This window comes from Mastomys coucha, unplaced genomic scaffold, assembly GCF_008632895.1.
Source record: "Mastomys coucha isolate ucsf_1 unplaced genomic scaffold, UCSF_Mcou_1 pScaffold6, whole genome shotgun sequence".
NCBI lineage: Eukaryota > Metazoa > Chordata > Mammalia > Rodentia > Muridae > Mastomys > Mastomys coucha.
The window spans coordinates 112,861,734-112,889,543 of record NW_022196912.1 but is presented as its reverse complement, the minus strand read 5'-3'; the positions used below and the strand labels follow the sequence as shown (position 1 = coordinate 112,889,543).

General features: G+C 36.5%; 1 protein-coding gene across 11 annotated transcripts in view; it reads left to right on the top strand.

The window, feature by feature from the left end:
• Eml5 (EMAP like 5) overlaps positions 1-27,810 on the top strand; it is a 119,024-nt gene that overhangs the window by 20,047 nt on the left and 71,167 nt on the right. For 10 of the 11 annotated variants that reach the window (XR_004114718.1, XM_031357752.1, XM_031357754.1 and 7 more), the window contains exons 3-14: positions 279-377; positions 1,490-1,558; positions 5,915-6,100; positions 7,670-7,805; positions 9,129-9,330; positions 11,495-11,632; positions 16,795-17,051; positions 18,768-18,980; positions 22,433-22,600; positions 23,576-23,682; positions 24,056-24,174; positions 25,230-25,416. Coding sequence is in view for 10 of the 11 variants with exons in the window: in XM_031357752.1 (XP_031213612.1) it covers positions 279-377; positions 1,490-1,558; positions 5,915-6,100; positions 7,670-7,805; positions 9,129-9,330; positions 11,495-11,632; positions 16,795-17,051; positions 18,768-18,980; positions 22,433-22,600; positions 23,576-23,682; positions 24,056-24,174; positions 25,230-25,416 (1,881 nt within the window). In the remaining variant the exon portion in view is untranslated. Of the gene's footprint in view, positions 1-278; positions 378-1,489; positions 1,559-5,914; positions 6,101-7,669; positions 7,806-9,128; positions 9,331-11,494; positions 11,633-16,794; positions 17,052-18,767; positions 18,981-22,432; positions 22,601-23,575; positions 23,683-24,055; positions 24,175-25,229; positions 25,417-27,810 lie in introns of those variants that run through there. The other variant, XM_031357758.1, reaches the window with a different exon arrangement.

Here is a 27,810-nt window from a genome sequence, read left to right as displayed (position 1 = left end):
GATTTGAACTCATGACCTTCGGAAGAGCAGTCAGTGCTCTTACCTGCTGAGCCATCTCACCAGCCCCAAAACTGATAGTTTTTCTTTTTACTTAGCATGACAAACTAAATGCATGTACAAATATCAATGGGATGAATAGATCTTTTTGCCTTAAAGGGCATCTGAAATATGAATGCATATATTTTGATGTTACAAGTAGAACGTATTTGCTATTTATAATTTGGTAGTTATTTGAGTTGTCTTTTTATTCCCGCCTGAATTTCTTGGACAAAACCCAGCGCTTGGTTTCAGTTGGACTCGATTCAAAGAATGCAGTGTGTGTTTGGGACTGGAAAAGGGGGAGAATGCTGTCTATGGCTCCTGGTCACACAGACAGAGTGAGTATTCTCCTTTGGGTGTTCTAATGAATACTTGACGGGAAAAGACTGGCTGAGCATTCACAGGGTCTTCTGTGTCTTGTCATTGTCACGTAACCATAGGTAATAAGAGTCACACAATTTGTAAAATGTCATACAGTTATAGGGGAGAGGAAGGGGTGGGAAGGGAAATGGTAGAATAAATTTCTTAGCCGATAACAATTTTCTAAAACCAAGTATAGTTACAGTTGAACATTTCTGTGAACATACTAAGACCCATTGGTTTTTATACTTTAGATGGGCGAACTTTAAATGTGAAACATTAATGAAACTTTTAAAGTACAGTTTAAATTACATAATTATTAATACCCATAAAATCTTAGATTGTGGCCTGTTGAGATGGCTCAGCAGGTAAAGGTGTCTACATATACATGCACATAAATAAAAATCAAATAAAAAATGTGAGATTACATACCTACCATAGGACTAAAACACATGATCCACTGTGTACAACATTAGCTTGGAATTTATCTCTGCTTGCTTCAGTGAAAAATACACTTTTTTCTTTTTTAAACAGATTTTTAAAAATATGATAAGAACTACAGATCCTTAATTTGTACTATTTGAAGAATTGTAATATGAAAACAAATTATTCAGATATCAACCTTTAAAATTATATGGTCTGTTTAGTTTGGTTTAACAGTATGTTGCATATATATTATGGTTAAGGGAAAAATGATGTTGTTCATATATATTTAAAATTATGTATTGCTACACCATTTGGAATTTTGCCTCTGTAAAAATTCTCAGGCATCAACCTCATATTCTATTTCTGTTGATCCATTCATGTTATTTTCTTAGGTCAAAATATTCTTTAAAAACTAAAAAGAAATACATGTTAAATTTTACTTTACTAGTTCTCTGTAAAGTTAATCAAAATAATAAATTGCTTTTACTCTTTATTACCATTCTTATTTTTTTCTCATAAGATTTTTGAAATGTAGGATTTTGATTATTATTGAGAGTGTCATATGTAGTTTCTGATAGATGAGGGCTTAGCCCACTTAATTGTTTGGGCAGGCTTCTTAAGTGATACTGAAAATATTTTAACCATTGATCTGGTTTGTTTACAGATATTTGATATTTCTTGGGATTTGTACCAGCCAAATAAACTCGTCAGCTGTGGTGTAAAACACATCAAGGTACAAGAAGGTCCCTCTTTGATAGCAGTCATGTTTAGTTGCCTGTTGCTACATATTCATTACCCCATTAGCCACTTAAGATAGTTATGGAATTCTAACAGGACTTGTTTTAAAATGCAACTTTTTATTACTCATGTCCTGTCTAGCAAGTACTTGTGTAGTTATTTGAGACATTATAAGGGCATAAGTTTTTAAAGGGCAGTGATAAGTAATATCCATAAGGAAATAGTCTAATGAGGTAGAATCTATTGTGAGCAGGAAACCAAGCATCTAAGAGTTTTTCATCTGCAGAGATAACATTGTCTCATAGAAGCAACATGGATAGTCACCACCTCTACTTACTAGACGCTTAACCCATGGGAGTCATTTAACCACTTTGAGGTTTGGTTGTTTTTTCACATTTTGAAGCTATTGCAGTAATTACAATCCTAGCAGCATCTGTTCAAATGCTTTTCATGGTCAAGGGACTGTTACCTTGATACTGTATATTTGCTTGTACAAGCTATAGGTTTTATTTTACTATATAGTTAGGTCTTGAAGCCTATAAAGTCAGTGATGATATTCATTTTTTTTTACATTTTTTTTCTTTTATTGAAAATAAATCCTTTCCTCATGCAGTATATCCTGATTATAACCCCCTCCTCCCTCTCCTCCCCACCTCTGGAGAGGCCTCCAGATCCACTCTCTTTCTGTCTCTCTTTAGAAAAGAACAGGCTTCTAAGAGATAACAACCAAACAGATTTTTACAGTTAGCTTTAAATCACTGGTGCCTGGTACAAACGACAAATATTTGTTTCCCTTCTATTGTCTTACATAGTTGCTCCTGAGACAGTTAATTCCTAGTGAGTGAGAATCTGTCTTCTGACAGGCTTGTCTGTTTGTCTCCTCCACTCACTCCCCGAGGCTTTAGGCATAGATTTTAACACTAGGAAGATAGAGATCTTTGTCTTTTTCTAAGATAATTCTTTTTTTTATTAGATATTTTCTTTATTTACATTTCAAATGATATCCCCTTTCCCAGTGGTTTCCCCTCCGAAAAGAAAAAAAAAAAACCCTATTCCCTCCACCCTCTAAGATAATTCTTGATATATGTATATACTTGAGATATATGTATATGTGTGTATATTAATTTACCAGCTGTGTGCTAAACATATTTAATGTTTAATTTATATATTATAATTATATATTATGTAATATGTCTAAATTAACTATAAAGAAATCTTATGACTTACATTGTAAATGAAGCTAAAACTTTTTTTTTTTAAGAACTCATCTTCTGAGATCAAACTATATTATAAATTACATTTCCTTTAGTAGTGACAATGACTAGTAAGTTTTATGCCAGTGGAACTAGCGAGGAAACTAAGTCCCAAATATGATCTAAATTTGAACTGCCAAGTACAGTATGTACTAGGACATATAGGAATTTAAATGTAAACTCAAATAAAGTGAAATTTAAAATTCATTTATTCAATCATTAGTCACATTTCAAATACTTAAGAGCCACATGTTTCTGGGGTCCATTGTATTGGAAACCATGCATATGTATATTTTACACACATGTATTTAATCATATATACACATATATATGTAGAGAAAGGAGAGAGATTTCCATTTTCACTGAGATTCTATTTGACAAGACTGATCTGGATTCTAGAACAGAGGACTTAGCTCCTGCTGAGTCTCAAAGGCATTTGTAAACCTAGACTTTATCCCTCAAAGATTGTATTTCATTTTATCTCAGGGAGTGTTCGGGAATTGTAAATCTCCCCAGGTGGTTCTAATGGGAGGTCAAGATTGAGATTCACAGAGCAAGAAGAGAAATAATAGCATCAGACTGGGACTGGGTGAAAGAACAAAGCCAGCTGTTCTTGTGAATATAAATTATAGATGGTTCTTTTAGGTTTAGAAGTCATTGAATTTCACACATTAAAGTACTCAGTAGTTATGTGAATAGATAAGTATCATAAGTTTTAGTTCTGTTAAGCTTCAGACTTTAAGATTTAAGGATATAATATTAAAAATATACTACATGGTAATTTACTTTTAAAATAATATTTTGGGCACCTAATTTCTTTATATAGAACTATTCTGTGTATAAGAGACCCTGCCTTATCATGTTTAGGGTTTTTCTCTGTGCAAACTATAAAAATTTATTGTATAATAAAACAATAAGTCTGGCTATAACAATTCAAGCTTGAATTTATCTTCTCATAAGGATAAGTAGATTATTTGTAATGCATATCTTATTTTTAAGTTTTATAAAGCTGTTATTCAGGTTGAAATTATCCATGAGAGCAACATAGATTCTTTCTTTCTGTCCTCTCCCCATCTTAACCTTTTACACCAGATTTGACATAACATTTGGCCCATTTTCCTGAGATGGTGCTTTGTGCTTTTTTCTCTACCTCTGGTTCTGGAGATTGAAACCAGGGCCTTGTATACACTAGGCAAATGACTTTCCGTTGAGCTATATTCCCAGCCTTTATCTTCCTTTTCATTTCTAACTCACTCCCAACTTTTTAACCTAAATTGCTTATAGATTTTTTTGAAAACACAGCTCTTTTGAAATATTCTTTTTATTGATTCTTTGAGAATTTCACACACACACACACACACACACACACACACACCCACCTTGATCATATTCACTTCGACTCCTCTCCCAGACCCATCTCCTTCCACTCCAACTACTCCCGCCCTTGTCTGTTGTTGTTTTTTTTTTTTTTTTTTTTTTTATTTTTAAATAACGGCATGAGACCAATTTGTGATGCCCATATAATCAGGGGTGTGCTATCCACTGAAGCATGGTTGAACTACTGGCATCCATGCCATTACAGACAAAACAAAACAACCCTGACTCTCCCTCCACTAGAAGACATAACCTGTAGGAAGAAGGACTCCTGAGTCCCTGCATTCTTCATGCTAGAACAGTGACTGGCTTGGTTGCAGGTCTTAGCTAAGCATGCAACCACAGCTGCTGTGAGTTTAAGAGTTCAGCAGCTCTGTTCTTTCCAGAAGTCACTGTTTCCATCCTGTCCTTCTTGACCTCAGGCTCTTATACCTTTCCCCCTTTTTGACACTGATTCCCAAGGCTTGGAGTGTTGTAGATGTCCCATTTGTGTTTGGGCAGTCCACAGACACTTATTGCCTGCACAGTGATAGTGTCTGTGTTTACTGTCATCACTGCACAAAGAGACTTATTTGATGATGTCTGCACTAATTTTTGTACATAGAGATACACATCTAGATGGCAGATGTGAAAATACACATACACACACACACACAAATACACATAAACACCCTTAGGGAGCTTATGAAACAGTATGTTTCCATATGGCTTTTTCAGATATCTTTCATGTTAGTTTTTCCTCTTCCATCCATTTCTTTGATACAGTGTCCATTTGGCAAAATAATATAAGCAGGCTTATTCCAGGGTCTTGTCCTGTAAGTTCCCCAGTTATAGGTATATGGCCAGATTAACAGCACTAGGCATTTGTTTCCTCTTGTGAAGTGAACCTTAAATCAAAAAGTGGTTAGTTAGCTCTTTAACATCCATGCGCTCCAGGCATGCTGATCATTATTATAGTCATGGGGTTCACAGCGGGGCAAGACTGGTGGCTTTTCCCTCCCAGAGGTCTATGTAACACTTTCTGATGCCATGAAAGGTAACAAGCAGGGAGAAAACTTTCTGGTTAGTACCTACCTGATTTCTATGTGACCTGTGTCCAAAGGGTATGTTATCTTCAGCAATAGAGTCTTACTATCAAGTTCTGGTGGGCAACCAGAAGGAGTGGCAGTAGCCTATATTGGTTTGGGGATATCTAAGGCACATCTGACCAACAGCTCAAGAACAATTATGCTTGGCACTAGGCTTTTTATTTGGCATCCTTTGGCTTCTGGGAGGAATATTATCTCCTGTGAAGGGTGATTCTTTTATGTGAAAATACACACACACACACACACACACACACAAACACACACACACACAGAACTTATGAAACAGTATGTTTCCATATGGCTTTTTCAGATATCTTTCATGTTAGTTATTCCTCCCCCATCCATTTCTTTGCCCTCCACTCTCATCCCTCTCCCCACCAAAAATAGCTTTAAAGAAAATGTTAGTTCAGATTCCTTACACTTACAATAAAGATTGAAACTGGTGACTAATCTGCTAAAACAGCTATGACAACCCTAGGATGAAAATATAAACATTGAATGCTATTTTATCATCATAAGACAACTACCTAGGCAATTTCTAGTCTGCTACCATAGATAAGTATTGAATTATTGAAAATATAGGATTTGGTTTTATAAGCATTATTTGATAATATGCTTATAATGTATACATTTTAGTTCTGGAGTTTGTGTGGAAATGCTCTGACCCCAAAACGAGGAGTTTTTGGTAAAACAGGTGACCTTCAGACGATATTGTGCCTAGCCTGTGCTCGGGATGAATTAACATATTCTGGTGCACTCAATGGGGATATATATGTTTGGAAAGGAATCAATCTTATACGAACAATACAAGGAGCCCATACTGTAAGTATATTTGAATAATTTAAACACTTTTAGCAGTTTACCACTTAACTTTCTTAAAACAAGCTATCTAATATAGCCTATCTCTAGTCAGCTCAGTTTCTTTTTTTTTAAATGTTATTCTAACAGTTTAGTTGATTTTAATTAAGAACCATGTAATTAGACTCTTACATATTTATTAAATTAGTATAATTATCATCTTCTTAAAACTGTTGTTATAACAGTGTATTTTTCAGAGTAGTGCTGAGTAAAGCTTTTTGACTTTAGCCATAGAGTTTTCTTGACTAGCTGCATTAAAATAAAGCTAGTGTGGTTAAGGCCAGCTTAACCAGTAGGCAATTTGGGAACATGTAGGAAAAAAGCTAGGGCAGAAGGGATTTAATTTTTTAGTTGGTGAAATGATTATTTACTTTGTGCATATGGGTATTTTTGCTTATATGTGTAACTGTACACCATGTGTGTGCCTAGTACCTTTGGAGGCCAGAAGAAGGTGTAGGACCCTCTGGAACTGAGTTACACACCAGTGTGAGTGAGCCTCCACGTAGGTGACAGGATTTAAATCCAGGTCCTCTGCAAGACCAGCCAGTGATCTTAACCCCTGAGCCATCTCTCTAGTCCCTGGAATTTTTTTTTAATTCATAAGATTTTCATATAGTTAACTCACAAAAATGTATTAGTAAAAGTTTTGTGTGGTTTATATTTAAGCTGTTTAGCAATTGAATCATCACTCCTCCAACAATATGTAGGGGGTTAGGAGAGATTTTCAAGTGGAAAGTACTGGTGTTCTAAAGAACCACTTATGAATGACTTGCTCTGTGTGAAATGTCTGGAGACAAAAATGTAATTTTTTTCACAAAATGTGTGACAGTTCATATTTTATCCTTTAGTATATAAAAACACTAGTTTTTTTTTTTCTGTAACATTTTTCAGTATAGAATGTTGTAAATTTTTGCTTATCATCTGGGAGAAAAATGTTAACTTCCTTGAATTTTCCTTTTTTTATTAATTATCCTTTTTGCCTTTTATTCTTCTCTGGTTAGTTGTACTGGGGTTTTGTTCATGTATATATTAGAGATATATACTTTTTCAGTATATACATTGCAGTTAAGAGCCAGGGCAGTGGCTCAGGGAGAGAATACTGGCCTAGCATTGTAGATTCCTGTGTTCAACCCCTACTACTGCACTTATACACAAAAAAGTAAAAGTTTTTCCTTTATGGTTTTTGGTTTTCTTTATCGTATGTGACAAGGTCTTAGTTAAAAGTCAAATGAGCATTATGATTTTTTGCATTTATTTACTATATTTATAGTTTTGCCTTTTAGAATTTTATATACAGTATAATATTTAATTTTCTTTTGTGTTATGTACATTTTATTAAATACTGTCTCAATTATATATTGACTTCCTAATGATGTATTTTAGGTTTTTTTTTTTTGGTATGTTTTCTGGCTTGTTTGTTTGTTTGTTTGTTTGTATTTTATTAAAAATATTGCTGAATGGATTTTTTTACCTTTATTTAGCAGATGTTCTTAAGAAGTTCATGTTTTTAAGTCATTTTCTACCTTCACCTAGGCAGGGATTTTTAGTATGAATTCTTGTGAAGAAGGCTTTGCTACTGGTGGCAGAGATGGCTGTATTCGTCTTTGGGATTTAACTTTTAAACCAATTACTGTGATTGATCTCAGGGAAACAGAACAGGGATACAAAGGTAATAATAACATGACTGAGTTATGCTAAGCTAATTTTAAGTAAAGCAATGGTTGTCTTACTTCGTGTACACATATGTTTTCTATATTCCATCTAGAGGAGTTTTGCTGATAGTTTGTGCTATTATGTATGACAAAGATCCTTTTGTGTGTCTAATGCCTGCTAAAATAAAACATTTGATAGACATTTATTCTTTTAAACTGTGGATTTTGAAAATATTTTACTGTGACAATGCTAAATAGAACTATTTGCCAAATAATTGTGCAAATAAGATATATTGGGAATTGGTAAACTTTTGTTAATGATGACTTAAGCTATTTTCCCTCTACACAAAACTTGCTTTTTCAGAAGTTAGGGGATGTAAAAATAGACATAATAAAATCGGTTCTCAGTGTAACATATTAGTAATTACTGGTCACTAATGTCATTGAATTATAAGTCTAATAGTAATTACTGGTCACTAATGTCATTGAATTGTAAGTCTAATATTGGAAGTAATACATTTAGATCATATTTATTTGTAATATATTTAAATTATATTTGTGTTACTGGAGAGTGATGTAACTGGTCTAATTGTTTAGCTTCATCTGTAAATTAAAATCACTACAAATATCTCCTACTATTAGATTGATTAATACACATGAATTATTTAGAAAATTCAGTATTTAATAAGCCTTTAGATGTTAGTCACTGCTGTTTTCATTAGTTTTTGATAAGCATTATTTTGAAGCTTACAAAATAATTTTATTCATTTTTACCTTTATTTTCAAGAGAATATTATGAGGTATATGGTATCTTTTATATTGGCAATGTTGTATAAATAAAAAAAAGGAATGTTTTCTCATAAGGGCCAATAGGAACTGTGGAAAATGCAGATAAAGTAAAAATGAATTCTCTTTCCTTAAATATGTTGATGAACCAATTTAAGAAGTAAAATACAGTGTGAAGTCAGGTTGTTATGAAAAACAAAACAAAACAGAAAATGCAATGTCTTTGAAGGCAGGTCGTGAACACTCACCATTGTAAGTGCTTGTGAGACCTTGGCTCCAAACAGAGTCTGACTATGAACTGTCTAGCAAAGGAGAGGGGGAAAAGTATATCCAAAGGATGGGTAGAAATCATGTATGTGAAAAAAAATCTATCAATCCACATGGCAAAGAATACAAACAGTTGAAGACAATGGGAGTGTATATTCAGACTTTTCTATTCTCTTACAACTAAGGTATAAAAGATACAAAAATTAATTTCCAATTAAGTGTGTATTTTATTATTGTAGCAGTGATGTTAAGTACAATATTGGAACTAATTTTTTTCTTTTTACCAGGATTATCTGTGAGGAGTGTTTGTTGGCGAGGTGACCACATTTTAGTGGGAACACAGGACAGTGAAATTTTTGAAATTGTTGTACATGAAAGAAATAAACCTTTCCTAATTATGCAAGGGCATTGTGAAGGTGAACTTTGGGCGCTTGCTGTCCACCCTACTAAGCCTTTGGCTGTGACTGGGAGTGATGATCGTTCAGTCAGGTAAGAAAACCATTTCTTAGGTAAACAAAGGACAGTGCCATGAAATCTCAAATTCAGATCGTAAGAACAAATACTTTACAACTGATACTGTATTTATGATCGTACGCCTTCAGTGTATTGTGAATGCCTCTGACCTGCCATTGTGCTCAGGCATTCGTACACATACATACAAATAAATAAATAAATATAAAATTTGTTCTAAAATCTAATCTAAAATCTAATCTGTGTGATATATGTAAGCTGTAGGCAATGTGTAAACAAATGAGTATGTCTGTGTTTCTATAATACTCTATTTATAGACATGAAATCTGAACTTTATATATTGTGTTTTAAAATTTTATTCTTTTATGCTTTTCAACATTCAAAATTTGTAAAATTCATCCTTAATTCTCAGTCTGTAAAAACATGCAGCCATGTTTTTGTCCCAGGCTTTGTCCCAGGGGATGTGCTTGCTGACACTTGTGGTACAGAACAAGAAGTCTTCAGCAAACGCAGCAGTTAATCTTGCAGCACTGAAACTTTGTGGTCAGGAAAGGCAGATGCATTAGCACAGAATGGCCAAATAGGGGTGATTGGGCAGGAGCCTGGGAGTGTAAAGGAGAGTGATTAGGAAAAACAACGTTTATACGTAGGCAATATGACTGAAGTTCTAGACACATCCAAAGAAAATGCAAATAAATTGATGGAATTAAAAGGGAATTAATGGAACTGGAGAGATAGCTCAGTGGATAAGAATGCTTGCTGTTTTTTCAGTGGCCCAAGAATTTAGTTCCCAGCAGTCACGTTGGACAGCTTACAACTAACTGTATCTGAAGGTCTCTCTTGGCTTCCTCTGATACCTGTGTGTATGAGCTCAAACACATATACACAAATAAAAGATAAATTTATAGGAATTAGAAAATATCTTGGATATTAAAGAGTAGAGAATTAGTATACAAAATTATTTTTCTATAAAACAGTTTCCAGTTTTAAAAAAGATAACACTTATAAGATCATGGTAAAAAAATCTATTTCTCTTCACTGATCTTTTTCTAACCTCTTGAAACAGACACTTATTCATTAAATTATAGCTTTTGTTTTATAACATATGTAGTTAAATAGTCCCTACATATTTCTGCTGTAGTCCCTGAGTTTCATCACTCTATTAACATGGTGACAATTTATTATTTTATTATTTATGTGTGTGTGTGCATGTGTATGCTACATGTGTGTTAAGTATCCATTGAAGGTGAGAGAGGGTATTGGATCCCTTGGAACTGAAGTTACAGCTGGTTTCTAGCTACCTGTGTGTGTGCTAGGACCTTAACTCTGCTCCTCTGAAAGACCCATACTCTCTTCTAACTGCTGAGACATCTTTCTAGGTCTCACTTTCACAAGTTTTGATGTGAAGTTTTATTATAACTTATTTGAATGTTAGATGTTCATTAGTATTTTTCTTTGTTTAAGTTATTTGAAATTATAATCTTTGTTTTTCAAATGATAGGTCTTTTCTAGTTATCTTAATAATTTTTAATATAGTCTGGAATAGGCTCTGAATATTTTAAGTACTCCATTTGAAAGCCTACATATATACTTTTTTAGAGGCAGGTTCTTACTATATAACTCTGGCTGACCTGGAATTTGTTTATAGATCAGGCTGGCCACCAACTCAGAGACCTGCCTGCCTCTGTCTCTCCAGTGCTGGGATTAAAGGCGTATAATAACATGCCCAGTCTTACATTAAGTAAATAGCTCTTTTTTTGATTAGGGTAGAGATTACTAACCTATTTCAGATTAACAATTGAGTCATAGTGATGTCAGTATGTTTTTATATCTAAAAAAGCCTGTTCTTGCCTTTGTATGTGAGAGTGGGAGTGTGGGCTTATGAATGCCATGACGTGTACGGAAGCCAGGACTGCTTTGGGAAGCTGCTTCTCTCCTTCCACTGTGGGCTTTGGGGACTGGGCTGCAAGCACTTTTACCTTAGGAACCACCTCACCGACCCCGCTGTATTTCTTTAAAAACAGAAAAATTCTGATACTGTTTCATTTTAATCATGAATTATATTGCTGTTTTCATAGAGACAAATGTTTTCCTTTAAACCAGATTATTTTAACTGAAATATTCTTATAATTATTTTTATAGCATACATTAATTTTTTTTATTTTTGAATTAAATTGTACAGGATTTGGAGCCTCGTAGATCATGCTTTAATAGCAAGATGTAATATGGAAGAGCCAATTCGATGTGCTGCTGTAAATGTAGATGGAATCCATCTTGCCCTTGGAATGAAGGATGGGTCGTTCACTGTCCTTAGAGTGAGGTATGCAATTAGAGTAGAAGCAGAAACAGTGGTTTCTTGTTTTGTTAGTATGTATAGTACTCATTGCTCTTAACCACTATCCATTCTTTCCTTCCTCTTTTTTATGTGCTCCAAGTTTTAGTTTCATTAAATGAATATTGAAAAATAGTTTTGTTGGAAAATTAAACTCAAGAACTTTTATCTTTGGGCATTGAGAATGCTTAGCAAATAGGTTGGAGAGATGGCTCAGTGACTAAGAGAGCTGCTGTTCTTTATGTGTCTTTATGCAGAGGAACTGGGTTTGGATCCCAGAACTCACGTTTGACTTGGTCTTCTGTTTTCTGCATGTTCCTGCACAAATGTAGCACAGAAAACCTCAAGCAAGCACACACACATATACATAAAAAAGAAATGTTTTATTTAAAAGGAGAATGCTTTTTACTACAGTGCTGACTAAGCTGTGAGTGAAAGCCTGGGGCCCTGACTCCTGCTGATAGAATTGTTTTCGGTTGTGAGCCTTTGTTGTTAAGCAAACTCAAGGCTCAGAGAAGTGGCTGAGCAGGGTATTTGTTTCCATTTTGTATCTTTATGCTTTGACAAAATACCTATGTCCTTTTATTTGTGTAATTAATAAATGCTTAAGGAATGTATTAAAAGACGGCACAGTGGCACATGCCTTTCATTCAAGCAGTCCAGAAACAAGGCAGTCTAATTGCTAGGTTCAAAGCCAGTCTGGCCTGCCTAATGAGTTCTAGGCCAGCCAAGGCTACATAGGGAGATCTTGTCTTAAACAAACAATCTGTTTAAACTGTTTCTAGTTGATGTTGAATTACAGGTAGATACATTCATTCTATCCTGTGCAGTCATTGAAAAGCAGTGCTGAAGAGCCACAACATACTCACAAAGCAGTGTGTATAGAATCCTTCTTCTCCAGCTCAGTAATCCTCTGTTCAGTTGCCCAGGCCAGAAATGATTTATTCATCTTTACTTTGCCTCTCTTGTCTAAGAGTCACTTCCACAGAAGCTGTCAAGTTAATTTCCTTCCTTCCAGCTTTACCATTACACTCTTGTGTGGGCTTTCCCATCTCCTTGCCTGATTGATGGAATAGAGAGTGGAGCAGCCCTCCTTACCATCTCCAAACCACCACCCACTGCTGTGATTGAGATCCATGTTGTTTTAGTGATTAAATCTGTACTTTGACAAGTTCATACACATATATAGTGAATTCTGGTTACGCTCCCTCCCTACCCTGTTTTAGCTTCCTCCCACCTCCATCAACCCTTCTTCATCTCTCTAAGTCTCTTTCCCACACTCATAGCATGTTGCTTTGTTCTCTGACCCCTGAGCAATAACCAGGGCCTTCTGTGTGACGGTGAGTTTGGACCACTCCTGGAGCTCAGTGGGGCCATTAGTGGCTACATCACTGAAGACAGTCCCCCTCTCCCAACATACATGTCACTAGCCCATAGTTAGCAGGGTGGGTGGGCCCCTCTGTGCCCCTCCTTCATCTGTGGGTGACTGTGTAAGACAGCTGATGCTTTTTCTCCTCCAGCAGCCTACATAGCACCCCTGGCACAGTGGAAGCTACAGCAGGGAAGAAGTCTCCAGCTCACTTCCAGCTTTATTCTAGAGATTCCTTTTAATTCTTATTGTTGGCATTCATCCTTTTTCCAAAGGCTTTCTGCTCCTTAGGCTAAAGTTTGTAATCCTTGACATGCTGTGCAGTGTCCAGCTCTCTGATCTGTTTTTTTTTTTTTAAATTCTTTATTTATTATATGTTGCTGTCTTCAGACACACCAGAAGAGGGCGTCAGATCTCCTTACAGATGGTTGTGAGCCACCATGTGGTTGCTGGGATTTGAACTCAGGACCTTCAGAAGAGCAGTCAGTGCTCTTACCTGCTGAGCCATCTCACCAGCCCTCTGATCTGTTTTAATGTACCCAAAACAAAATTCCTTTACAACTGGGCTTGATGGTACAGACTTGTAATCCTAATTGTTAAGGAGACTGAGGCAGGAGGATTATGAATTGAAAGTCTTCCCGGGCTTGAGTGAGTTCGAGGCCAACTTACCTAACTTAGTGACTATAATTAATAGTAGGGTGCTTGCCCAGCATGTACAAGGCTCTAGGTTTGACTAGCAGTGTGAAAAAATAACAGTAGGTTTATACAGGGGATGGGTTGTAATTTTTCTCTTAAAATTGTTTTTTATATACTTCCTATTTGATTTCAATAAGAATAGATGTCCAGTGCCATTAAATACATCTTTGTTGTGTCTCTATCGTCTCTGAAACTTTTGATCTTTCTATGTGGATTCAGCTAGACATAACTGTAGCCATCTTGACTCAGAACTGACATACTTATCCAGTTTAACCTCAATTGGCATTTTCTGCATAGTCCCCAGCATATCATAAATAGATAAAGCCTGGGACTGGTGAGATGGCTCAGCAGGTAAGAGCACTGACTGCTCTTCTGAAGACCCTGAGTTCAAATCCCAGCAACTACAGGATGGTTCACAACCACCTGCAATGAGATCTAATGCCCTCTTCTGGCGAGTCTGAAGACAGCTACAGTGTACTTATGTATAATAATAAATAAATCTTTAGGCCAGGACAAGCGGGAACTGAGTGAGCAAGACAGATCAGAGCGAGTGGAGTTGACTGGAGCGAGCAGAGGTCCTAAATTCTGTTCCTAGCAACCACATGAAGGCTCACAACCATGTCTGTACAGCTACAGTGTACTCATATACATAAAATAAATAAATAAACCTTAAAAAAAAATAGATAAAGCCTGTGGAGTTATTTAGAGCTTTCAACCAGACCTTGGCACTGGGAAGGTACCTGACTCCTTGATGATGAACTTGCTTGCATGATGTCATTTCCCCCTTTTCTCACCCAGGTTGTGATGATGAACTTTTTGAGCTTTTTTGTTGAACATTTCTGTCAGTAGTTCCCAAAATTGCACTCTGCAAACCTGGACTCTGTCTGCATGCCCACCAACCCCCTCTCTTTTAGAATCAACAGATAATTAATACAATTGCTGGGTGTGGAATTTATTGTCCTAAACTCACTAACCATTCTATGTTAGAAATTCTCTGGTAGCAGATTCTGGTGGATTCTGCCACCAGATCTAACAGTCCCCAGTCTACATTTTGCCTGCTTTTGCTCCCCTCACCATCCAAGAGGTGCGTTTCCCCTTCCTCTCTCAGACCCAGAAGGCCTGCCTCCTCCTCACCCAGTGATTGGCTTCTTGTCATCTTTATTATTTAATCAATTAGAGAGAATTCTGCTACATCTCACCTTTTCTGTCCAATAAAAAAAAGCAAAACAAACAGAAAAAAAACCTTTTCTCCTAGATATAATTGAAAAATGTCATGACAAGTAAATTACATAGTATGAGGTACAATTTAGATAAAGCACTCTACCATCTATCTGACTTAAAAGGCTTACAATTCTACACTATTATGTCCTGGTTTATCTTGTATACTATCTGAAAACCATCCTCTCAAATCTATATCATCTTTCTCAATGCTAAACAAGCTTGGGTTGGCTATGAGACTACAATCAGTCTTTAACCTCATTAGAATTTTGAGAGCGACATAAAATTTACCTGAAAATATAGGAAGCCTAACACAGCTTCAAGAATGGAAACAAATTGTAGAGACAACTGCCTACCTATACAGTCCCCAGTATTTCAACATGCTGAAGCATCAAATTGGGGCTGTTTGGCCCAGGATCATCTGACAGACCTTTGTAATACAGAATTATGAAGGATTGATTTTCCTGTCTTGGCAAAGATAATCAGTCGACTATTCCACATAGTGTGTCCTTTTTCTGAACAGTCATTTGTCTGTAGATGAATCTGCCTCTCTCTCTTTGCCTTCACTGTATCTTACTAGTTTATTGTTAGTGTCCTCATTTTCTGCTCCTCCCACTGATTTCTGTGTCTGTCATTCTGTAACTATAGTGTAGTGCCCACCATTCTTCAGACAGAGCACCCACTATGTGATTCTGTACTTGTTTGTACTATGTATTATTCCTGAAGGACCATCTCTCCTCTTTCAGACTTAGCTGGTGCCTCATGCCATATGCTCACAGATTTACCCTGCTGTGGTGTCTTCCTCCATTTAGAAAATTAAAAATGTAGAAGACATGCTTCTGCTTCTGAGCTTGCCAAACTGGAGCCTTCCAAATGACAGATGCAGAGTCCGCATGGAGAGACAGCTACCATGAGAAGTGGTCCTCTCTCCATCCTCTTGCCCATCTTCCCTGCATCTCTGTCTTTCCTACTCCTTTTGGTTTTAAAAGTTTGAAAACTCAATTGTGTTAAAGTTAAGTGTTAATCCATTTTTATGCCTGTTACTAATACCCATGCTATTTTGAAAATTCATTTTAAGGCATCCTAGAGAAAATGACTGAACTCCACTCTGTTTTTTTTTTGTTGTTGTTGTTTTTTTGTTTGTTTTTTTTTTTTTTAAATAAGTTGAGCATGGTGGTGTATGCCTGTAACTCAAGTGCTTAGAGGCAGAAGCAGAAGGATTGAAAGTTTGAGGCCAGCCTGGGCTACATAATGAGATTATGGGAAACAAGGGAACAAGAAAAGGGAACATTTAAGATAAAATTCACTAGTGGGGAAAAAATGAATAAAAACAATCTAGATGGTTATATAAAGATAGGCATTGACATATATTGCCAAAGTGCTACATTCTTTCATACTTTTTTACTTCCCAAATGTCAGTTCGACCATTTGCTCATTACAAAAATGTGTTTGAAAAGTATGCTGTTTAAGAATATTTCACAAATTGAGTATTTACAGTAAACTTTATTACTAAAAAATATGGCTAAATCTTTTATTATGTGAATAGTAGGGAGCTGTAGGGTACTTAAAAATAAGGTCATTTATGCACTGAAATTTAGCATTTTTCTCTTCTACTTTTTTTTTTCAGTCTGAGGTTCAAATCTAGGACTTCATGCTAGGCAAGTGCTGTACCACCACATAACGCATCGTCCATTTTTTTCTGTTTATTTCTGGTCAGGAAAATAATTATTCCCAGGCAGATACTGCTTACCTTACTTACATGTGTGTCACAGTTTGTACATACTTGATGGAGCCGCTGTGTTTGGAGACATTTTAAAACAATTCTTTTGTGACTTTTACTCAGACAGTTTTTTTTTTCTTTTTACAGAGACATGACTGAAGTTGTACATATTAAAGATAGGAAAGAAGCAATCCATGAACTAAAATATTCGCCAGATGGCACTTACCTTGCTGTTGGCTGTAATGACAGCTCGGTTGACATCTATGGAGTTGCTCAGCGTTACAAAAAGGTCGGTGAATGTGTCGGTTCCCTTAGCTTCATCACTCATTTGGACTGGTCTTCAGACAGTAGATACTTACAGACAAATGATGGCAGTGGAAAGCGATTTCTCTACAAGATGCCAGGTAAACTTCCCTAGCACATTGTATACAGAGCATAGACTTTTAATGGCTCTAGTATTTCAATTTTCAGTAACAGTAAGTTGCAAATTATATTTGATTATAGGTAGAGTAATCTGAGCTATTTCAGGTACCATGGTCTTTTCTAGAAGACAGATATCTTTAGAGTTCTTCCCCACCAGAATATTGAGTTGTAATTGACCTCAAAAGTCTATATGTTTAAAATTTGAGATAGGGTCTCATTATGTTTTCTGGCTAGACTGGAACTGGCTATGTAGACCATGCTGGCCTCAAATTTAGTGCTAGGATTAAAGGCAAGTGCCACATGCCCAGCCTTTCGTGATACTTTTTTTTTTAATATACATATATTGAACATTATGAAATGATTATCAATCACTATCACACTGATTGGCATATCTGTCACCCAATACAGTTATTTTAATTTTCATGTGGAGTAGACACATTCAAGATCTTTCTTAGCAGAATTTAACCACACCATGAGTAATATAATATGAGTAATAACATTTACTGTACTGCATGCAGATTCAGAAAGGATATTCAGAACTCATCCTACACACTGGAACTTAGTACCCTGGACAGCATCTTCCCAGCACAGTGCTCCTCCCAGCTCTTGGAAACCAGCAGTCTAAACCCTTCTTAGTTAAAACTCCACACCTCTGGAAATGACCTTCCACACCTCCATCTACTGTGGTGCTTTGTAAATTAATCACTCTTAAAAGAACTTATTTAATAAGACTACTTGCATAAGACAGTCCATGTATTGTCCCCAAGTTTTTCATTGCTGATTTATAATGAAGATTTACTGAGTCCTAAAGTCCTCTTACCTAGCATGTGTATATCACTGTTCACTGATCATTCCTTTTTAATACTCTTTTAGTGTTTCCCTGATTTGCCCCTTTGTTGGAGCATTTGCCCTTTCTTCCTTCCCTTTCTTCCTCCCTGCCTCTCTGTCCTCCCCTCCTTCCCTTCCATCCCTCTTTGCCTTTCAAGCCTTCCCTCCATTACTTTATTCTTCCCTCTCTCCATCCTTCCCTCCCTCCTTTTCTCCTTCCTTCTTTGGGTGATTATTGAACACATTACAGAAAAGACCAAAGCCCATGCCATCAATAGACACGTTAGATTCCTTCTCTGTTCCCACATTCTCCTCTGATGGGGCAGCAGCTCTACAGGGAGCAGGCTTCTCAGTGTTGTCCTGAGGATGAGGGCCTTGGAGATATAGGAGAGCTCAGAGACTAAGAGTTCCAAAAAGGAGGGCCTCCCTCATCTCAGTGCAGCCTTAGCTTCCTCAGAACCAAACACCCAATGACTTCTGAAGAAAGATATCCTTTGCTTTTCTTATAACTCACCCAGGTATCACCAATCTATATCATGAATTTAATGAGTTTCAGTTCTGTTTTCCATGTGAATGAGCCTGCTGAATTGATAATTATATTCAAACTCTCTTAATGTTAGTAGCATTTAATTTTTTAAATTAATCATTCCATTCATTTACATCTAAAATGATATCCCACTTCCCAGTTACCCTCCACCAACCCCCCATGCAACATCTGCTCTCCTCTCTCCCCTTTGCCTGTTCTAATCCACACTTAACTATATGTTCATGGATTCTTCTCTAATTTAGGTGTAATGTATAAAAATTTATATTTGAGTAAAAAGAATCAAGTGAAGTAATTTCTTAACTGGAGACTCTCTTACTTTTAGGAGGAAAGGAAGTGACAAGCAAAGAAGAAATAAAAGGCATGCACTGGGCTTCATGGACCTGTGTTGCAGGCCTTGAAGTCAATGGAATTTGGCCCAAGTATTCTGATATCAATGATATAAACTCAGTAGATGGAAATTATGTTGGCCAGGTTTTAGTTACAGCTGATGACTATGGAGTTGTAAAATTATTCCGATATCCATGTTTAAGAAAAGGTATCTTTTTTTCTAATATTTTAACTAACCCTCTCATAAAAGATGTTATGTTTCTACCTCATCTAAATAAATTATACAACTTAATATTTTAGAGTATATAGTAACTGATGAAGAATTTTATTTTGCCAATTTAAAAATTATTGTCATCTTTTTAGTCATGAAATTTTTACCAAAAATTATTCTTGAATTCATTATAATACATGCAGTAATGATTTATCATCTGACTTGTTAATAAAGGCACTACTCACATATTAAAGTGCAACTCAGTAGCAGTGTTTACGAGGACAGCAGAGGTAGCTTGTCCCAAGTATATAGTGAACTGGTCAGCCAGAAGGACTGGGTTTTCACAGAAGCTCAAGCTAGCATTGATACTGTGCACCTGCACTGATAATGAGTTCAACATCCTGCAGCCTCTTCGTGTTGCCTGTTCCTCCCTATAAAATGTCAGCTACTCCGAGAACATCAGTGATTCCGAGTCTGTGCATAGACTGGCTGTGCTTCTAGCTAGTGAAGCCCTGTTTCTCGTCTTCTACCACAGGACATGCAAATTGCCAGGCATTCTACAATGCTGTTCTTTAAAGACTCCTCTATATTGTTGCACATACATTTTGGTTGTTTGTTTTTCATTGCCATAAACTAGTTATACTGTAAGTGCCCATTATAGTTTATACATTTATTTTTCCATTAGTTGACATTTGAGTCATTTCTAATCTTTTGTTAACACATGCAAGTTTCTCAAAGAGGTTTATAGCATGTTGGATGAAAGAGAATATGGATGTTGAACATTATAAGAAAATGTCAGTTTGCTTTCTAAAACAGAACATGTCATCAATACCCTTCAACTCACAGCCTCTTTGGCACTTGGCCTTACCAAACTTTCTTCTAACTTTGGCAAATATAGGTACTGTAAATGGTCATATTTGGTGGTCTCATTAAAATCTCTCCTAATAAGACTGAGCTTTATTTTCAGATGTTTTCAGGGAAGCTTTATGTTCTTTCTGTGTCAAACACAGTTCTTTTTCCCATATAGTTGCTTCTTTTGTTGAAATGTTTGTATATTTAAGTAGGTTCAAATAATATATAATATTTATTAAGTGCAACGATCGTCTTAAAATATGCAACCAGTCTTCTCTACTTTTCCTTTTTATTTTTCTCATGTAGCCCAGGCTAGCCTCAAACTTAGTATAGTTGAAAAGGCTAGACCTAAGTTCTGGATCTGCCAGTCTCTACCTCTTTTTTTTTTTTTTTTTTTTTTTTTTTTTTTTTTTTTTTTTTGGTTTTGAGACAGGGTTTCTCTGTAGCCCTGGCTGTCCTGGAACTCACTCTGTAGACCAGGCTGGCCTCAAACTCAGAAATCCACCTGCCTCTGCCTCCCAAGTGCTGGGATTAAAGGCGTGCGCCACCACCGCCCGGCTTCTACCTCTTAAATATAGGGATTACAGGTGTGTGCTTGGCCTCTTTTTGATTTTCTTAATGTCTTTTATCTAGTTCTTATTAGTTCTTAATTCCTATATAACCAATTTTTTAATTATTATCATTATTATTTTTTTGACTTAGTTACTTTACATTCCACTCACTGCCCTCCTCTTGGTCACCCCCTCCTATAGTCCCTCTCTCATCTTCCCTCCCCTTCTCCTCTGAAAGTGTGGGAGTCCCTCTGGATATCCCCCCACCCCAACACCTGACGCTGGCACTTCAAGTCTCCGTGAAGCTAGGCACATCCTCTCCCACTGAGGCCAGACAAGGCAGTCCAGCTAGAAGAGCATATCCCACATGCAGGCAACAGCTTCTGGGATAGCTCCCACTTGAGTTATTTGGGACCCACATGAAGACCAAGTTGCACATCTGCTACATATTTGTGGGCCTACGTCACGCCCATGTATGTTCTTTGATAACTAAATATATCTATTTCTTTGTGTGTGTGTGTTTTGTCTGTGTGTGTGTGCATTCACATATAGGTGTGCATGTGCCATATGTTTTGTTTTATATTTTTTTGTGCTAATGGGGATCTAAGCCAGAGACTGACACATGTTAGGTAAATGCTGTGCCAGTAAATTATATATATCCCAGCCCATTTTAAATCAATGTATTTTGAAGTATTGTCTCACAAAAGTTGCTCAGGCAAGCCTTGAACTTGTGATTTTCACACCTTAGCCTTGCTAGGAGCCAGGTGTGAGCCAGCACATCTACCACCTAACAGTTTTGTCTTTCTGTTTCTTCATTTTTTTTTATTTAAATAAAATATAATTACACAATTTCCTCCTCTCTTTTCTCCTTCCCACACCTCTCATGACCCCCCTTTCAAATTACACACACATATTTACAATGTATCTGCAAATAAATATATAAATACAAAAAGACAGTTCAGTGTTGCTCATTTGTTTGTTTGTTTGTTTGTTTGTTTGTTTTTCTGGCTGACCTCTTGGGGTTGGATATGATTTAGGGTGCTCATCTCTGAGGAAGACTGATTCTCCCTCCCTGAGTAGTTTGTAATTGCCTCTAACTCTTCTAGGAGTGGGACCACATTCAGTCCCACTCCCCACTCCCACCATCTACTTTAGCATGCCAACTAATGTTGTCATTGTTCAGGTCTCGTTTTAGCAGCCATTTTGTTGAGACGTCATGGGTGAAGCTTTCCTATCATTTAGAAGATTCAGTCTTGCAGAAGGCTTCCAGGGTTCTTCCAATTCTTTCACAACACTCCCCAAGCCTTAGGTGTAAGGAGTTGGTTGTAGATATATCAGTTGGGACTGGGCTCCCCGTGTTTTGATGCAATAGAGTCTTTGATGTGGATTAGGAGGTACACTTATCTATGATAAGTAATTAGATGTCATTTAGGAGCCTAGCTGAGGGAAGTGGCAATAGTAGGTTCTCCTCTGACATCTGTGATCTCAGTAGCCATGGGTGGTTGGGTATGTTTTCAGTACTAGTCATGATTGCTCTCCTGCTAAGGAGACCTTGAGTCCAGTTACACAGCTGTTGGTTACCACCAAAATACGTGTCACTATTACACCTTTAGGGATTGTCTTCCTGTGATCATCATTGTTGTGCTTCCCAGGTGTCACAGCTGGTGGGACTGTTGAGCTTGCTTCCCTTGGAAACCTGTATAGCACCTCCCGGTATTATGAAAGCTAGTCATCAGGGAGGTGGCTTTTAGGTCACATCTAACTCTATTCTTCCAGGTCCTGTGTCCAAAGTACATAGTGTCATCAGCAATAGGAACTTATACCTCATAGTTTTTGTAGTTCCTACTAAACTATATTGTAAAGTAAGTAAATATTTGCACCCCTTAGTTCATTCATCTGTTCTTTTAGCTAATTTTAAGATCATTTTCCCATCTGGTCAGACTCCGTGTTGTGCTGTTATAGTAGTTTAGGTAAAATAGTTGTTGGTGTGTGTGTGTGTATGTGTGTATTGCCTTTTATCAATTTAAAGATATACTTTTGTTACAGGGGCCAAGTTTAGAAAATACATTGGCCATTCAGCTCACGTAACTAATGTCAGATGGTCACATGATTATCAGTGGGTTATTTCTATTGGTGGAGCAGATCACTCTGTCTTTCAGTGGAAATTTATTCCTGAGAGAAAATTAAAAGATGCTCTCCACATAGCACCCCAAGGTAAGTGTAAACAGCCCCTACGCAGAGCTCCAAACTAGCAGCTTCACTGTTGAAGCTTCCTACTAGCAGAAGCCTCCTGTTAGAATAGATGTCTAGCTTTACTTTAGAGTCAGGTGTCATGGAGGATACTGGACGAAGAATTTGGGTGGGAATTTAATTTGTCAAATGAGTAAAATAATAGTTCTGCTAGCAGCACCAACAGGGTTTCATCTTGGAGATCTGGGTTCCAGGTTTTTATATGCTTTAAAAAAAATCAAGAAAATATCAATTCATCTGTTGTATATAGTATTTTTAGCTGTTTTTATGTTGATTATAAGTTATATGCAATTATATCTGCACAGACAGTTAGTGTAGCATCCATCGGGGAGTCAGTGGGAGGGATTTAAAGGAACTATCGCGTTTTAGTGATTGGATGGGTAGATAATCGTTAGTATAGTTTACTGACTTCAGTGTCACTTGACTAGGTCATTTAACTATTTTATGGCTTGTTTCCTTGTCAAGCTGTCAGAGTCATCTCTCTCTCTCTCTCTCTCTCTCTCTCTTAAGACTTATTTATTTTGCCAGGTGGTGGTGGTGCATACCTTTAATCCCAGCACTTGGGAGGCAGAGGCAGGCATATTTCTGAGTACAAAGCCAGCCTGGTCTACAAAGTGAGTTCCAGGACAGCCAGGGCTACACAGAGAAACCCTGTCTCAAAAGAAAAAAAAAAGATTTATTTATTTTATGTATGCAAGAACACTTGTCGCTGTCTTCAGACACACCAGAAGTAGGCATCAGATCCCATTACAGATGGTTGTGAGCCACCATGTGGTTGCTGGGAATTGAACTCAGGACCTCTGGAAGAGCAGACAGTGCTTTTAACCACTGAGCCGTCTCTCCAGCCCCCCGAGTCACCTCTTAATCATTAATTTTACACTGTTGTTTTGAAAGTAAATCTTTTAAAGAAATGACGTTTTGTGTTTTAAACATTTACAGAAAGTCTGGCTGAGTCCAACAGTGATGAATCAGATTCAGACCTGTCTGATGTTCCAGAACTGGATTCTGAGATTGAGCTAGAGACACAGCTTACTTACCACCGGCAGGTAAAGTCCCCCAAAGTCCAGTCTCTTCATCTTGATTTCTGCTACTTTTATCTATCATGAGTTTTATGGCTTTATTTTCTCCAGTATTGGGTAGCTCTTTCAGTTTCCCCCTTTGAACATCATAGCACACTTACATAAAATGTTCTTTTATATTAAATTGTTGATGTACTAAAGAAGCCTATATTCTGTTTGCCTTTCGAATTTTGTCACAGGAGACTACCACATTCGCCTTTAATGTTTCCTTATGACTCATAGAAAGCTCTCCGAGCACTAAATTCCAAGTGTTCTCTTATCAGCGTATGAAAGTTATATTAAGTATATGAGCATATTTATTAGTACTTACATTAATCATATTTCTATGTATATTTTTAAGGTTTACAAAGAAGATCTACCTCAACTTAAAGAACAATGCAAAGAGAAGCAGAAAAGTGCTACTTCTAAACGAAGAGAACGTGCTCCAGGAAATAGTATTCGATTACACTTTATTCATGGGTATAGAATACTATATTTCATTTGTGTGTTTGAATTTAAATTTGCACTTAATACCCTTTGCCTGACGGTTTAGGATTTAATGTTTAGCCCATTTTTCCTAGTTTCTGGAGTCCCTTAGAGCACATAATGTATAGGCCTCACATTTCAGCTCCACAGCAACAAGTTTCTACTCTCAGCAAGCACACATTTTCTCACCAGACTGGAAATACTTTCTACGAATTTGAAAAGAAGTTATTTATGAAATGTATTTCCAGGGCTAGAGAGATGGTTTAGTGGTTAGGAAGGTTTCTGCTCTTCCATGGGACCTAAGTTCCATTCCTAAAACCTACATCAGGTGGCCTCAAAAAGCACCTACACACATATGACAGACACACACACATACACATATATGTAAAACAAATCTTGAACAAGAAAAAAAAAGAGTATTTTGCTTCCTGTGTTAAACTAGGTGGTATTTTTGTTACATTGTGTTGTGTGAATTGAACTTCTTTGAAGCATAATGCAAGGTTGCCATTGATGAGATTATTTTAACTGTTTGTATATTCTAATTGCTTGCTTACGGTTACTATTGGAACATGTATTACGTAGCCACAGTTCAACAATGCATAACAAAGTGCTGTTTGAAACCCTCCTCTCTCTTTTCTTGCTCTTCCCTTTGCCCTAAGTGTCATTCCCTTCCCCTATAAAGAATATTTACTTCCAGAAATACCTGAATACAAATATAAATTCTTTCTTTATCTAACTGTGTATAAAAAAGAAGTGGTTTTACTTTGTAGAATGCAAATGTAGTGTTTTTGCAATTATTAGGAAACCAGAGATGCCTTTTCTGGACCTGATTTTTTTTTTCCACTCAATACTTTAGCCTACATTTAGCTATCTGTAATCTGAGAAGCTTATAACAGTATGTACATTCTAAGAAGCTGGTATTTTTTAATTATTCAGTTTCATTAAGCCTGAAAATTAATTGATCCAAGTGATACTTACTTCTCTGTGTGTTAGATATTGATCAGATGAAAGATTGAAATGTGTTGTATATGATTTGTTTTCTGCATTAGTTACAGAGGTTATGACTGTCGAAGTAATCTTTTCTACACTCAAATTGGTGAAATTGTGTACCATGTGGCAGCAGTAGGTGTCATATATAATAGACAACAGAACACACAGCGTTTTTACTTGGGTCATGATGATGATATTCTGTGTCTGGCTATTCATCCTTTGAAAGACTATGTGGCAACAGGCCAGGTAAGTTCCCTTAAAAGATCATGTGACAATAAGTCAGATAGAAAACCTTTTCAAAAACTTAGAGATTTATTTTTATGTGTATAAATGTCTTACCTGCATATATTTCTGTGCACCATGTACATTCAGTATCCATAGAGGCTAGAAAAGGGTATAAGATACCCTGGCACTAGAATTACAGATGATTGTGAGCCACAGAATGGGTGCTGGGAATCAAACCTAAGTCATTTGGCAGAGCAGTCAGTCCTCTTAACTGTTTAGCCATTTCTCCAGCCCCTAAACCTGATTTATTTAGTTTGAGTCACTAAAGCAATATAAGTAATTACTTAACAAAAAGCTCTGTGAAAACACAGAATGACTATGTCTTATTTTACAATTGCAGTACCAACCTACCAGGTTTGCAGTTGCATAGGTTCTGAAATTTTGTAATGGATAACTCTCTATATGGGAATTCATAAAGAAGGAGGCAAAATATTGTCTGTAGGTTCTTACTGTATTTAAGAATTGTACTAACTTCTTAATGCTTGTTTAATTTACTTTTATCCCAACCTATGGAAATATTTAATACCCAAAGGCAAACATGACAAGCAACCATGGAATGAAATCTTTAAAACCACTAGTCAAAATAAGTTGACTATCTCTGGTGTTTTGTCACAGTGATAGAACACTGACTAATGTGTGCCTGTATCCGAGATGAGATGCTGCAAGCCTGCTTCTTTGGTGCCATGTGCCATTAGCCAGACTCAATTTATGTTTGAATCCAAGTACTTTTATTTATTGTCTGTGGCAAATTCTGTGCCTGTTTCCCCATCTTTATAATAAGGACACAACTGATACCTAACTTAAGGAATTATGATGGTTGTTAAATAAGTCAGACTTTGTAAGGGCTGTGGGACAGTATCTGTCAGGTAAATAATTTCTCAGTGAATGTTAGTCCCTAGCATCCATCATCACTTCAGGTGAAATGTCTGAAGTGATCAACATGGAGCAGAAAATGTAGGTATTGAATGCATAAAAAAAAAAAAAAATCAGAGAGGCTTCGGAGACTTTGTGGATTTAATTATTGATATGGAAAGAAACTTGTTTCAGGCAAAAATGTAGAAAAAAAGAGCCTGGATATTTAAAGGGGGATTCTTGAAGGGTTATATTTAAATAACAGGTCACAAAACAATGATTAAAATGAAGGAAGCTGGACGATTAGGCAGGAGGCATGCTGTAAAGCTGTCAGAGGTAAAACTTAAAGATCATTAGTAATGTTTAGATGGATTGGCTGGGTTAGTGCTGTTTCTGGAATACCTTTATATTAAAAAGTCTCAAAACTAAATATAATTGATTTCTACCATTGTTCTTTTAGGAGCTACTTAATATATAAATGATATATGTATCTTTATAGTTAATTACATAGGTCTAGAGAAATAATTGAGAATTGTAGCTTACTTGTGTGTAAGTGAGCATCATAAACCACATGTTAGTCTCATGTCTGTTGCTATAGCAAAATCAACTCTAACATACATATTTGTGCCAAGTTAAAGAGATGGGGTAAAGGGTAAGAGGGTATCTTTGAAGTCTCTTCCAGTAGGGTGAATGTGTTCAAAGTGTATCACACACATGTGAAAATGTTATGACCCCACAATTTTAGATAATATGTACCAATAAAAACAGTGCATTAATGATGTGAAAGATGATTATTGTCAGAGTGCTGTTGTCCACTTTGGTCTCATATACATGCTTAGTACTTTGACCCTTTCTAAATTTTTGATTATACCAGTATTATAATCCAGAATAATCTTAATTGCTTCTCTTTACCTAAGACTTTCTGAATTCATAGCTCTATAATGTATTATCTGTTATATGCGGTCTTTTCTTGAAAACTGTTTTATTCTCATGTGGCTCTTATTTGAAATGTCCTGTTTTTCTAAGGAGTTTACAAAAGTGATCTAAATATCCTAATACTTAAAGTGCTCATCACAGTAACTCTCCAATAACAGGTTCTTAGTAATCTATTATCTTTTTTAATGAATTATAGTAGGAGAAGGAGTCATATATAGTTCTATAATATTTCTAGAGACACTGTGCCATTATTAGTTTTTGTCTTGTCCTGGGTATTCAATTCAGGGCTGCATATATACTAAGCATGTGCTTGTACCAGTAAAGCCACAGCCTCAGTCCTCGTAATTAACATTTTCAGACTGTTTGTAGTTAACAAAATAATGGATGCTAAATATATATATAAATAAAATGGTGATGTTTTATTTTCATAAGTTTGTACCATTTTCTGTGGTTATCTCCTCACTCTGCTCTCTTCTATATTCCTCTTAGAATTTGAAGAGAGCCGGGCGTGGTAGCGCACGCCTTTAATCCCAGCACTTGGGAGGCAGAGGCAGGTGGATTTCTGAG